Source organism: Phocoena phocoena, chromosome 14 (assembly GCF_963924675.1).
Source record: "Phocoena phocoena chromosome 14, mPhoPho1.1, whole genome shotgun sequence".
NCBI classification, from domain to species: Eukaryota; Metazoa; Chordata; class Mammalia; order Artiodactyla; family Phocoenidae; genus Phocoena; species Phocoena phocoena.
This window is the reverse complement of record NC_089232.1, coordinates 7,890,169-7,904,892: the sequence shown is the minus strand read 5'-3', so window position 1 is coordinate 7,904,892 and position 14,724 is coordinate 7,890,169. Positions and strand designations below refer to the sequence as shown.

At 37.7% G+C, this 14,724-nt stretch overlaps 1 protein-coding gene across 1 annotated transcript in view; it reads right to left on the bottom strand.

Moving 5' to 3' along the window:
- Nucleotides 1-14,724, bottom strand: part of MGAT4A (alpha-1,3-mannosyl-glycoprotein 4-beta-N-acetylglucosaminyltransferase A) — a 98,631-nt gene that overhangs the window by 43,710 nt on the left and 40,197 nt on the right. The window contains exons 2-3 of the mRNA XM_065890786.1: nt 10,194-10,361; nt 7,723-7,863 (exon numbers count right to left, since the gene is read on the bottom strand). Coding sequence (XP_065746858.1) covers nt 7,723-7,863; nt 10,194-10,361 — 309 coding nt within the window. The remainder of the gene's footprint in view (nt 1-7,722; nt 7,864-10,193; nt 10,362-14,724) is intronic.

Sequence of the window (14,724 nt, the reverse complement as noted above, 5' to 3'; positions counted from 1 at the left end):
TATTAGTCTTTGTAATCCAGTATGTACCGTAAAAATATTTCTTGAATCAATAAAGACATGGAAGAATGAGTTAGTCTGAACATAATTTAAGAAGTATCACCTCCATAGGAAAAGTGTATAATTTTAAATGATTCATAAAATAGAAAGATGGCAGAACTAAAAAATGATGAATGTGAAAACTTAGAATATCGAAAACCAGTAAGATACTTAAGAATCCTATTGAATCAAATGCAGATTGAATCAGCTTTTTAAAAACATTATCATAAAGATTCATTTCAATACCTAAGAAGTAATGATTTTGTCATTTGTTAAAGACTTAGGAGCAAAATTATATTTGTCTCTACATCCTAAAATCTACAAAGAAAAGGTTAACAAAGTTCAAAGTGGAGAAATAAAAAGTATAAAAGAATCATATATAAGTCCCACAAAGAAAACTCAAGAAGCTCTGGTGACTCTAAAAAGAGGAGAAAAAAATGCCATAGATTATCTTTTAGGTATTTTGGGAAAAAGATGCAAACCAAATTATCTCTATTACTGCATGAAAGGTTAAATATAAGTGACTATATACTTCTATTTCTGTAAGAAAAGTAAGGGCAGACATATGAAAAACTTTCTTGACATGACTGTAAGAGCTACTAATGTTGAAATAAGATACAAGAAAAAAAAGTTATTTCTTTACCTCTCAAATTTTTAAAATAGAAAAGTTTAAACATTGTTTTGCCTGGAGATAGGGCTTGAACTACATGTCTCATAATCCTTTTCAGCTCTATTACTCTGGTCTTTGGAGAAAAATATCTAACTCCCTTCAACATGGAGTTTAGAATGACTCCTAAGTTACTATGCACAGATCAAGAACTTTTTATACTTTAACCTGCCTTTTTTTAAAATTAATTAATTTTAAACATCTTTATTGGACTATAATTGCTTTACAATGTTGTGTTAGTTTCTGCTGTATAACAAAGTGAATCAACTATATGCGTACATATATCCCCATATCCCCTCCCTCTTGCGTCTCCCTCCCACCCTCCCTATCCCACCCCTCTAGGTGGTCACAGAGCGCCAAACTGATCTCCCTGTGCTATGCAGCTCCTTCCCACTAGCTAGCTATTTTACATTTCGTCGTGTATATATGTCAATGCTACTCTCACTTCGTCCCAGCTTACCCTTTCCCCTCCAAGACTCCTCAAGTCCATTTTCTATGTCTGCGTCTTTATTTCTCTCCTGCCCCTAGGTTCATCAGAACCGTTTATTTTCATTGCTTTTTTTTTTAGATTCCATATATATGTGTTAGCATACGGTATTTGCTTTTCTCTTTCTGACTTACTTCACTCTATATGACAGAGTCTAGGTCCATCCACCTCATTACAAATAACTCAATTTCATTTCTTTTTATGTCTGAGTAATGTTCCATTGTATATATGTGCCACATCTTCTTTATCCATTCATCTGTCGATGGACACCTAGGTTGCTTCCACGTCCAGGCTATTATAAATAGTGCTGCAATGAACATTGTGGTACATGACTCTTTTTGAATTATGGTTTTCTCAGGGTATATGCCTAATAGTGGGATTGCTGGGTCATATGGTAGTTCCATTTTTAGTTTTTTAAGGAACCTCCATACTGTTCTCCATAGTGGCTGTATCAATTTACATTCCCCCCCAACAGTGCAAGACGGTTCCCTTTTCTCCACACCCTCTTCAGCATTTATTGTTTGTAGAATTTTTGATGATGGCCATACTGACCAGTGTGAGGTGATACCTCACTGTGGTTTTGATATGTTTTTCTCTAATGATTAGTGATGTTGAGCATCTTTTCATGTGTTTGTTGGCAATCTGTATATCTTCCTTGGAGAAATGTCTATTTAGGTTTTCTGCCCATTTTTGATTGGATTGCTTGTTTTTCTGAGATTGAGCTGCATGAGCTGCTTGTATATTTTGGAGATTAATCCTTTGTCAGTTGGTTTGTTTGCAAATATTTTCTCCCATTCTGAGGCTTGTCTTTCTGTCTTGTCTATGGTTTCCTTTGCTGTGCAAAAGCTTTTAAAAAGTTTCTTTAGGTCCCATTTGTTTATTTTTGTTTTTATTTCCATTTCTCTAGGAGGTGGGTCAAAAAGGATCTTGCTGTGATTTATGTCATAGAGGGTTCTGCCTAGGTTTTCCTCTAAGAGTTTGATAGTGCCTGGCCTTACATTTAGGTCTTTAATCCATTTTGAGTTTATTTTTGTGTATGGTGTTAGGAAATGTTCTGATTTCATTCTTTTACATGCAACTGTCCAGTTTTCCCAGCACCACTTACTGAATAGGTTGTCTTTTTGCCATCATATTCTCTTGCTTCCTTTATCAAAGATAAGATGACCATATGTGCATGGGTTTATCTCTGGGCTTTCTATCCTATTCCATTGATCTATATTTCTGTTTTTGTGCCAGTACCATACTGTATTAATTACTGTAGCTTTGTAGTATAGTCTGAAGTCCAGGAGCCTGATTCCTCCAGCTCCGTTTTTCTTTCTCAAGATTGCTTTGGCTATTTGGGGTCTTTTGTGTTTCCATACAAACTGTGAAATTTTTTGTTCAAGTTCTGTGAAAAATGCCATTGGTAGTTTGATAGGGATTGCATTGAATCTGTAGATTGCTTTGGGTAATAGAGTAATTAATAGAGTCATTTTCACAATGCTGATGCTTCCAATCTGAGAACATGGTATATCTCTCCATCTGTTTGTAGCATTTTTCATTTCTTTCATCAGTGTCTTATAGTTTTCTGCATACAGGTCTTTTGTCTCCTTAGGTAGGTTTATTCCTAGGTATTTTATTCTTTTTGTTGCAGTGGTAAATGGGAATATTTCCTTAATTTATCTTTCATATTTTTCATCAATCGTGTATAGGAATGCAAGAGATTTCTGTGCATTAATTTTGTATCCTGCTACTCTACCAAGTTCACTGATTAGCTCTAGTAGTTTTCTGGTAGCATCTTTAGGATTCTCTATGTATAGTCTCATGTCATCTGCAAACAGTGACAGTTTTACTTTTTCTTTTCCAATTTGGATGCCTTTAATTTCTTTTTCTTCCCTGACTGCTGTGGCTAAAACTTCCAAAACTATGTTGAAAATAGTGGTGAGAGTAGGCAACATTGTCTTTTTCCTAATCTTAGAGGAAATGCTTTCAGTGTTTCACCATTGAGAACGATGATGGCTGTGGGTTTGTCATATATGACCTTTATTATGTTGAGGAAAGATCCCTCTGTGCCTACTTTACGGAGGGTTTTTATCATTAATGGGTGTTGAATTTTGTCAGAAGCTTTTCCTGCATCTATTGAGATGATGATATGGTTTTTATCCTTCAGTTTAATATGGTGTATCACATGGATTGATTTGCATATACTGAAGAATCCTTACATTCCTGAGATAAACCCCACTTGATCATGGTGTATAATCCTTTTAGTGTGCTGTTGGATTCTGTTTGCTAGTATTTTGTTGAGGATTTGTGCATCTATGTTCATCAGTGATATTGGCCTGTAGTTTTCTTTCTTTGTGACATCTCTGCATGCTTTTGGTATCAGGGTGATGATGGCCTCATAGAATGAGTTTGGGAGTGTTACTCCCTCTGCTGTATTTTGGAGGAGTTGGAGAAGGATAGATGTTAGTGCTCCTCTAAATGTTTGATAGAATTCTCCTGTGAAGCCATCTGGTCCCGGGCTTTTGTTTGTTGGAAGATTTTTAATCACAGTTTCAGTTCAGACTTGTGACTGGTCTCTTTATATTTTCTATTTCTTCCTGGTTCAGTCTCAGAAGGCTGTGCTTTTTAAAGAATTTGTCCATTTCTTCCAGGTTGTCTATTTTATTGGCATAGAGTTGCTTTTAGCAATCTCACATGATCCTTTGTATTTCTGCAGTGTCAGCTGTTACTTCTACTTTTTCATTTCTTATTCTGTTGGTTTGAGTCTTCTCCCTTTTTTTCTTGATGAGTCTGGCTAATGGTTTATCAATTTTGTTTATCTTCTCAAAGAACCAGCTTTTAGTTGTACTGATCTTTACTATTGTTTCCTTCATTTCTTTTTCATTTATTTATGATCTGATTTTTATGATTTCCTTCCTTCTGCTAACTTTGGGGTTTTTTTGTTCTTCTTTTCTAATTGCTTTAGGTATAAGGTTAGGTTGTTTATTTGATATTTTTCTTGTTTCTTGAGGTAGGATTGTATTGCTATAAACTTCCCTCTTGGAACTGCTCTTGTCACATCCCACAGATTTTCAGTCATCGTGTTTTCATTGTCATTTGTTTCTAGGTATTTTTTGATTTCTTCTTTGATTTCTTCAGTGATCTCTTGGTTGTTTAGTAGTGTATTGTTTAGCCTCCATGTGTTTGTATACTTTACAGTTTTTTTCCTCTAACTGATATCTACTCTCATAGAACTGTGGTTGGAAAAGATACTTGATAACGATTTCAATTTGCTTAAATTTATCAAGGCTTGACTTGTGACCCAAGATGTGGTCTATCCTGGAGAATGTTCCATGAACACTTGAGAAGAAAGTGTATTCTCTTGTTTTGGGATGGAATGTTCTATAAATATCAATTAAGTCCATCTTGTTTAATGTGTCATTTAAAGCTTATGTTTCCTTATTTATTTTCATTTTGGATGATCTGTCCATTGGTGAAAGTGGGGTGTTAAACTCCCCTACTATGACTGTGTTCCTGTAGATCCCCTCTTTTATGGCTGTTAGCATTTGCCTTATGTATTGAGGTGCTCCTATGTTGGGTGCATAAATATTTTAAATGGTTATGTATTTTTCTTGGGTTGATCCCTTGTTTATTATTTAGTGTCCTTCTTTGTCTCTTGTAACAGTCTTTATTTTAAGTCTATTTTGTCTGATATGAGAATTGCTACTCCAGCTTTCTTTTGATTTCCATTTGCATGGAATATCTTTTTCCATCCCCTCACTTTCGGTCTGTATGTGTCCCTAGGTCTGAAGTGGGTCTCTTGTATACAGCACATATATGGGTCTTATTTTTGTATCCATTCAGCCAGTCTATATCTTTTGGCTGGAGCATTTAATCCATTTACATTTAAGATAATTATCGATATGTATGTTCCTACTACCATTTTCTTCATTGTTTTGGGTTTGTTTTTGTAGGTCCTTTTCTTCTCTTGTGTTTCCCACTTAGAGAAGTTCCTTTAGCATTTGTTGTAGAGCTGGTTTGGTGGTGGTGAATTCTCTTAGCTTTTCCCTATCTGTAAAGGTTTTAATTTCTCTGTCAAAGCTGAATGAGATCCTTGCTGGGTAGAGTAATCTTGGTTGTAGGTTCTTCCCTTTCATCACTTTAAATATGTCCTGTCACTCCCTTCTGGCTTGCGGAGTTTATGCTGAAAGATCAGCTGTTAACCTTATGGGGATTCCCTTGTATGTTATTTGTTGTTTTTCCCTTGCTTCTTTTAATATTTTTTCTTTGTATTTAATTTTTAATAGTTTGAATAATATGTGTCTCAGTGTGTTTCTCTTTGGGTTTATCCTGTATGGGACTCTGTGCTTCCTGGACTTGATTGACTATTTCCATTCCCATGTTAGGGAAGTTTTCGACTATAATCTCTCCAAATATTTTCTCAGACCCTTTTTCTTCTTCTTCTGGGGCCCCTGTAATTCGAATGTTGGTGCATTTAATGTTGTCTCAGAGGTCTCTGAGACTGTCCTCAATTCTTTTCATTCTTTTTTCTTTATTCTGCTCCCTGGAAGTTATTTCCACCATTTTATCTTCCAGGTCACTTATCCATTCTTCTGCCTCAGTTATTCTGCTATTGATTCCTTCTACAGTATTTTTAATTTCAGTTATTTTGTTCATCACTGTTTCTTTGCTCTTTAGTTCTTCTAGATCCTTGTTAAATGTTTCTTATATTTTCTCCGTTCTGTTTTCAAGATTTGGGGTCATCTTTACTGTCATTATTCTGAATTCTTTTTCAGGTAGGTTGCGTATTTCGTCTTCATTTATTTGGTCTTGTAGGTTTTTACCTTGCTCCTTCATCTGTAACATATTTTTTCTCGTTTCTTTTTTTTTTTTTTTGATGGGTGAGGCTATATTCCTATCTTACTTGTTGTTTGGCCTGAGGTGTCCAGCACTGGAGTTTGCAGGCAGTTGGATAGAGCCAGGTCTTGGTGCTGAGATTAGAACCTCCAGGAGGCCTCACTCTGATTAATATTCCCTGGGGTCTGAGGTTCTCTGTTAGTCCAGCGGTTAGGAATTGGAGCTCCCACCACAGGAACTCTGGCCCAACCTCTGGCCTGGGAACCAAGATCCCGCAAGCTGCATGACGTGGCAAAAAAAAAGAAAAAAGAAAGAAAGAAAGAAAAAAGGAGCAGTACAATATCACAGAATAAAAAACAAAATAAAATTAGAAAAATATATTAGGAAAAATAAAAATATAACTGAAACAACTGCAACAAGGTAAAATAAAACCACAACAGAAAAAAGAAAAAAAAGGGGGGTGAACAAGCCAAAAGGAGAGAACTATAATGAAGTATAAGGAATAAAATAAAATTAGAAAAATAAAAGATTAGGAAAAATAAGAATATAAATGAATCAACAAGGTAAAACAGAACCCCAATCTAAAAGAGGAAAAAAGGGAAAAAAAAAAAAAAGCCTTGGCTATGGGGGCAGAGCTTAGGCAGGGGTGGAACTTAGGCAGCAGTGGGGTTTAGGGTGGGGGGGGAATAAGGCGGGTGGAGGTGAGCATGGGGCGGGTCCTAGGCTCAAGACACACAGCCAGAAAAGGCCTTGGGGGCGGGGCCTAGGCAGGGTGACGTTCAAGCGTGGGGCGGGGCCTCTGCTTAGGACCTGCATGGAAGGAGAGAGGCAGCATGTCTAAAGGAGGGCCTCTGGAGTGCGGAGTTCCAGAGTTTGGAGGTAAGGCCTTGAGTAAGGGTGTGTGGGTGGGGTTTACGCCCAGCGCGATGCAGGGGGGTCCTCTGAGTGTAGAGGTGGGGGTGTAGGGTCGGGGCTTGGGCTCGGCATGGCAAGAGGGAGGTTCCAAGGGTAGAGGATTAGGCCCAGAAGCCCAACAGGCTCCCCGGTGCGTAAGTGGACAGGGAAAGCGCTGCCCGTGTTCCCTTTTGTTCCTCCACGCCCCTCCCCCACCGTCTCCCCCAGGGTCTCCCCCATCACCACTGGACCCCTAACCATGGGTGGGTCCCGCTGGGTGTAGGAACTCCTCCCCTCTCCCACCCAGAGGTCCGGCCTTTATTTTTGCTCCCCTTCCCTCCCTCCCACTCCCTCAGGACCCGCATGGCTGGAGGGGGCCTTGGTGGGCAGAGGACCAGTCCTGGGATCTCAGCAGGCTCCCAGGGGCCCAAGTGGGCAGGGGAAACCTGGCCACGCTCCCTTTTGATCCTCTGCTATCCCAGTGGTTCCCCAATTTCCCGCTTTGGCATGGGATCCCTTCCCCTCCCCCAGCCACCCCTCAGGGACGCCAGTCCTGTCCCGCCTCCACTTCTCCTCCCCCTTCACTCCCCCCACGCCCCACGTCCTTCCCCATCACTGGGGGTTCCTCCCGCCCCTTAGGTGTCTGTGGTCCCCCACTGGTGCCTGGTAGGTGCCCTAGTTGTGCAGAGATGCGAATTCTGCATCCTCCTAGTCCGCCATCTTGACTCCCGACTTGCCTGACTTATAATGGTCAACATAATACTCCAAGACATAATTAAGACCAGCAGTGCAAATACACTAGGAAACAAAACAAACATACCTCCTGTTCTTCCATTACCAATCTGCACAACAGGTTGAAGGCTTCCTTCATTTTGTAATAAATGAGGCAAATGATAATAAATACTTGGCACTTGAAGAGATTTTTTGCTTGTTAACTCCCTCAAGAGCTTTAGGGTACCATCTGAAATACAGAAGTATAATCAATCCACGGTAATACCTCACTTATAGAAGTTGCTGATGTTACAAAGATAGTGGTAAAAATTTATGAGAACTAAAAGAATTTTCTATCCTAATCAATGATATTTCCATGGACGCTTAGGCAACCAGAGTCTCACAGAGTCATGATGATGAGAACAGTCTGAATGAAGCTAAAAAGGTCAGCCAGAGTACCACGAGAAGATAGAATGTGAACCACTCACCTTTATAATGTGTCAGAACTCAAGCCCTGGGGGACAGACTGTAAACACGCTATCCACTCATGAAAATGTAGTAATAATAAGTACAACGACCACCAGTAACTTTCACTTTTTTGTGCTATTATATTTGACCAAAATTTCACATGGAAGTTTTTTTTTTTTAGTTCAAGTACACACTAATTTAAACAGCACAAGTTGAGAATGTTTGATACAGTTCATAACTTTCAAATCGTTTTTCAGTTTTTATGAGAGGAACCAATGAACCATTTAATATAATAGAAAATAAAACCTTGATAGCATAATCAATATTGTTTCACAATTCTATTGAACTAGAACTTAACCTTTTAAATAAGGAAGCTAGCAGTAAGGACTTGCAGTCTCAATAACAATTTTATACAGAGCAATATGAAAATTCCCTTAAAATACTCTGAATATTCAGAACCGAAAGTTCACAAAAGAAACAAAACTATCACACATGCAATTAAAGTTTAACCTCATGTAAAAGCAACAACTACAAATTACAAGACAACAATATCTACCCATCAAATTAAGTTAGCAGATTAAACAGTAATATTAAATTGTGGTGATAACGTGATAAATGTTTCAGCTATTAAGAACAGCATCAAAACCCTTAAAACATTCCTGCCCTATTATTCAGTAATTTCCCTTTTAGGAATTTAACTTCTATGCAATCAATAAATATTTAGTGAATTATCGGTTTTGTTCCAGCTACTGTGGCATGTGGTTGGAAATCAACAGTCATCAAAACACAGATTCTGTTTTTTTTTTTTTTTTTATGCGTTACGCGGGCCTCTCACTGTTGTGGCCTCTCCCGTTGCGGAGGACAGGCTCCGGACGCGCAGGCTCAGCGGCCATGGCTCACGGGCCCAGCCGCTCCGCGGCATGTGGGATCTTCCCAGACCGGGGCACGAACCCGTGTCCCCTGCATCGGCAGGCGGACTCTCAACCACTGCGCCACCAGGGAAGCCCCAGATTCTGTTTTTAAGAAAGTCATAATCTAATGAAAATAACTTAAGGCCTACCGTACAAGTAATTGATTTATATACAGAGATGTTCTTCACAGAGTTATAAATTGGGGGACAAGAACAACCCAGAAAAATCCTATTTGCCTATTTGTAGAAACATATTTAATATATTATAGTATATGATTAGCTGATATATGTCATCAAAAATGGTATTTTAAAAGAATATTCAATGCCATAGTAAAATGCTAATAGCATAATTTCAAGAGCAAAAATAAGGCCATAAAACACACAATTACACTTTTGAAGAAAAATATGCATGGAAAAAAGACTAGAAGAAAACAAAGAATGTTAACCATTCCATAATTTCAAATGTTACTGTGCCATAATACAAATTTTATAATCAGGAGGGGAAGAAAGGGGCATGAATCTCTAAAAACAAGGTAAGGCAGTGAATCTTAAGATGAGAGGAATTAATGGTGAAAGATTATAACAGGTAATGCTAAATGAAAAAGTATATTATTCTTGGAAGATTCTGTAGATTTGGAGTCAACTGATTATATACATGTATCAATTTAGTCATTAGAATAAGAAGAGGAAAGAAACAGAAGATGGTTGATACTCATTTCACTCAGACCAGAATTTCTCAGAGAGGGAACAGGTCAGGTACCCCCAAAAGTACCCATTATAAAACTGTATCTTTTAATTTCTTATAAGTCATATCTGAGAGCACTAATTGCTTCAAATAGCTCAAAGGTTCCCCAGAGTCCATCTGAAGTCCACACAAGTCACAACAGAAATATGCATAAACACCAAGTTAAATTTTAGTCTCATTCTAAATGTTTTTTTTAAAAAGATGCTGGTTCTTCACTATTGGCAGTGAAATGTATACAACTGAAACTTAATATTACTCTCTTTAAATCAAATTTAGCAATTAATAAACTTGTTTTATAATTAACCACAATAGAAAAAGTTTTGTATGGTGATTTTTCTCTCTGTACAGGGTAACAAATGTTGGCTGATAAGCGACTCTAGACAACTTTCAAAGAGAGTATTTCACATGACCCGTTGAAAAGGTAACCTTTTCATAAAACCAAAACTATCGTCTGTACCTGAAAATTTATTCACCGTATCCTTACTTCTGTTTGTTTCTGCTCCTACACGCTTGAACTGCTGTACAATGGCATTGAGTTCGGAAGACCGCTGAGAGATTCTGTGTTCAGCTATTCGGAGCCGTTCTTTCAAAGCAAGAAATTCTCGTTGATAAGCAATCAGTTTTTCTAGAAGCAAAACCAAAAGTTATTAGTATATTTCTTAAAAAAAAAAAACCCCACTATAATCGAAAGAGAATTGTAACATTAGGGATTTTAAAGTTGCATTTTTCAGAAACAGATATTCATTTATGAATTCACTGAGACAGAATTGAAAATAAAAAAGAGCCCCAACTAACAACGTGGTGGCAAAGCCACCACTAACTTAGTGCTATTAATATCTGTAAGAATATGGGCGCTTTCTAATTAGCACTTCAGAAAGTTAAAGATAGGGAGAAATAGACAAAGTTTTTGGAATTAACACTTCAAGCATAATACCAAGATCATTTCTCAAAAGGTACAAACAACTATAAAGACCCTATTTGTATGAAGATAGAGATGAAGCATTGAAACTAATGATAATATATCTAATAATATAATGAATATAACATATTTTATAGCGTAACCAATCATTTCCATAGGCTGTTTCCTCTGTACTTCCTATTCTGCAAAAATTTCCCTAGGCCAGACTTTGGTCAAATTCCTGATCCCTAACAACTCAATCAGGTAGATGTTAAGATGACCCTAAAAGTCAATTATTTGAATTTAAGAGAATCACAGGTCAGGAAAGCCTGGTCTGGGAAATAAAAGTGGATTTTATGAGGATAAACGTAGGCACTAAAGCAATAGTATGAGACAGCTCAGATACAAAGTACACAGTGAGAAGAGGCCCCAAGACAGAACTGGACACCAAAATCTAAGAGAGGCAGAAAAGAAACCATGCATTTATCTTGATCATCAGCAGCACCGGAAGGGAGCTGAGGCTGGTAAATGGTCTGAGCAATTTCCACAACCTCATTAAGAAAAATCAGAACAACCATTTCAGCTTCTCTATCAAGCTAGATAATCTAAGGCTACTATTTTGACATCTAAACAAAACAAACCTTGGAAAGACTCTTTTTAATTTATATTGTAATCTCTGCTTTACTCAATCAAGGATGGAATCGTTCTGTACAAAACAGAATTAAGAAATATAAATCTGCCTGTCTCATAAAGCTAGCCTTAAAAATAGTCAATTATATTATTCTTTGGCCCTTACATAAAGGACCACAGAGTAAATACCTCTGAAGAATTCTGTGGCAGGGAAGAAAGCCTCCCCTGCTTAACTGTCATATTTCCCTGTATTGAACAATGTATTAATAAGCAGCTCTAGTTTCCGTAATTTGCTGGCTTTAGGAGGAAAGGAAGGGAGGGGGGTTGTGATTAGGAAAGGGCATACAGGGGAGCCTCAGGGTGCCAGCAAGGTTCTATTTATTGACCTGGTTCCTGGTTAAATAAAATTCATTACTATACATCCATGGTTTAGGCACTTTTCCATATGTGTTAACTGACAACAGAAGAAATGTTAAAAAGATACTATTCACAAACACAAAACTACAAACAATTATACTATAACAATTTTAACAAGAGACACACGAGAGTTATGTGATAAAAACTATAAGCCTTTTCCTGGAGCCTGTAATGGAAGAAAAAAATGAAGTCATTTATTAATCCCAATCTTGCAAAAAAAAATAGATAAATCCTACCCTAAACTAATAATAAATGCAACACTTTTTAAAACATCAACGAAAATTTTTTGGAACTTGAATTTTGACATGTGATTCTAAAATTCATGTAAAAAACAGAATATTTTTAAAAGGTCAAAAAAATCTAGAAATAATAATAGGTAACTTGCTCTGAAATCAGAACATACTATAAGGCTACAGAAATGAAAACCGTGTTAAATGCCTAGTCTAAACAGTAGGGACAAGGGCCGATCACGCCAAGCAGATTGTGTCCAAAACGAGCATGAGTGAACTGTTCTGTGATTTCTTCCCCCTTTACCTCTTACCACTTACATGGTGCCAAGATAGTGAATTCTAGACCTCTGCCACTAAAAAAGAATTAGAACCCTTTGGAAAAATAAGATGAACCTGGAGCATTCTTGTGGCAAGTAAGAAAATGTTACTTTACTTTATTTTAACATCTTTATTGGAGTATAATTGCTTTAAAATGGTGTGTTAGTTTCTGCTGGATAACAGAGTGAATCAGCTATATGCATACATATATCCCCATATCCCCTCCCTCTTGGGTCTCCCTCCCACCTTCCATATCCCACCCCTCTAGGTGGTCACAAAGCACCGAGCTGATCTCCCTGTGCTATGCAGCTGCTTCCCACTAGCTATCTTACATTTCATAGTGTATATGTGTCAATGCTGCTCTCTCACTTCATCCCAGCTTACCCTTCCCCCTCCCCACGTCCTTAAGTCCATTCTCTACGTCTCTGTCTTTATTTCTGTCTTGCCCTTAGGTTAATCAGAACCGTTTTTTTTCTTCTTAGATTCCACATATATGTGTAGCATACAGTATTTGTTTTTCTCTTTCTGACTTACTTCACTCCGTATGACAGACTCTATGCCCATCCTCCTCACTACAAATAACTCGATTTCGTTTCTTTTTATGGCTAATATTCCATTGTATATATGATCTTCTTTATCCACTCACCTGTCGATGAACACTTAAGTTGCTTCCATGTCCTGGCTATTGTAAATAGTGCTGCAATGAACGTTGTGGTACATGACTCTTTTTGAATTATGGTTTTCTCAGGGTATATGCCCAGTAGTGGGATTACTGGGTCATATGGTAGTTCTACTTTTAGTTCCTTAAGGAACCTCCATACTGTTCTCCATAGAGGCGGTATCAATTTACATTCCCATCAGCAGTGCAGGAGGGTTCCTTTTCTCCACACCCTCTCCAGCATTTACTGTTTGTAGATTTTTTGATGATGGCCATTCTGACCGCTGTGAGGTGATATCTCACTGTAGTTTTGATTTGCATTTCTCTAATGATTAGTGATGTTGAGCATCTTTTCATGTGTTTGTTGGCAATCTGTATATCTTCCTTGGAGAAATGTCTATTTAGGTCTTCTGCCCATTTTTGGATTGGGTTGTTTGCTTTAGTAAGATTGAGCTGCATGAGCTGCTTCTGCATTTCGGACATTAATCGTTTGTCAGTTGCTTCGTTTGCAAATATTTTCTCACATTCTGAGGGTGGTCTTTTCATTTTGTTTATGGTTTCCTTTGCTGTGCAAAAGCTTTTAAGTTTCATTAGGTCCCATTTGTTTATTTTTGTTTTTATTTCCATTTCTCTAGGAAGTGGGTCAAAAAGGATCTTGCTGTGACTTATGTCCTAGAGTGTTCTGCCTACATTTTCCTCTAAGTGTTTAATAGTGTCTGGCGTTACATTTGGCCTTAAATCCATTTTGAGTTTATTTTTGTGTATGGTGTTAGGAAGTGTTCTAATTTCATTCTTTTACATGCAACTGTCCAGCTTTCCCAGCACCACTTATTGAAGATGCTGCCTTTTCTCCACTGTATACTCTTCTCCCCTTTATCAAAAATAAGGTGACCATATGTGCATGGGGTTCTCTCTGGGCTTTCTATCCTATTCCATTGATCTATATTTCTGTCTTTGTGCCAGTACCATACGGTCTTGATTACTGTAGCTTTGTAGTATAGTCTGAAGTCTGGAAACCTGATTCTTCCAGCTCCGTTTTTCTTTTTTAGATTGCTTTGGCTTTTGGGGTCGTTTGCGTTTCCATACAAATTGTGACTTTTTTTTGTTCTAGTTCTGTGAACAATGCCAGTGGTAGTTTGATGGGGATTGCATTGAATCTGTAGATTGCTTTGGGTAGTATAGTCGTTTTCACAATGTTGATGCTTCCAATCCGAGGACATGGTATATCTCTCCATCTGCTTGTACCACCTTTAATTTCTTTTATCAGTGTCTTATAGTTTTCTGCATACAGGACTTTTGTCTCCTTAGGTAGGTTTATTCCTAGGTATTCTATCCTTTTTGTTGCAATGATAAATGGGAGTGTTTCCTGAATTTCTCTTTCAGATTTTTCATCATTTGCGTATAGGAATGCAAGAGATTTCTGTGCATTAATTTTGTATCCTGCTACTCTACCAAATTCACTGATTAGCTCTAGTAGTTTTCTGGTAGCATCTTAAGGCTTCTCTATGTATAGTAACATGTTATCTGCAAACAGTGACAGTTTTACTTCTCTTCTGATTTGGATGCCTTTACTTTCTTTTTCTTCCCTGATTCCTGTGGCCAAAACTTCCAAAACTATGTTGAATAACAGTGGTGAGACTGGGCAACCTTGTCTTGTTCCTGATCTTAGAGGAAATGCTTTCAGTTTTTCACCACTGAGAACAATGTTGGCTGTGGGTTTGTCATACATGGCTTTTATTATGTTGAGGTAGGTTCCCTCTGTGCCTACTTTCTGGAGAGTTTTTTATCATAAATGGGTGCTGAATTTTCTAGAAAGCTTTTTCTGCATCTATTGAGT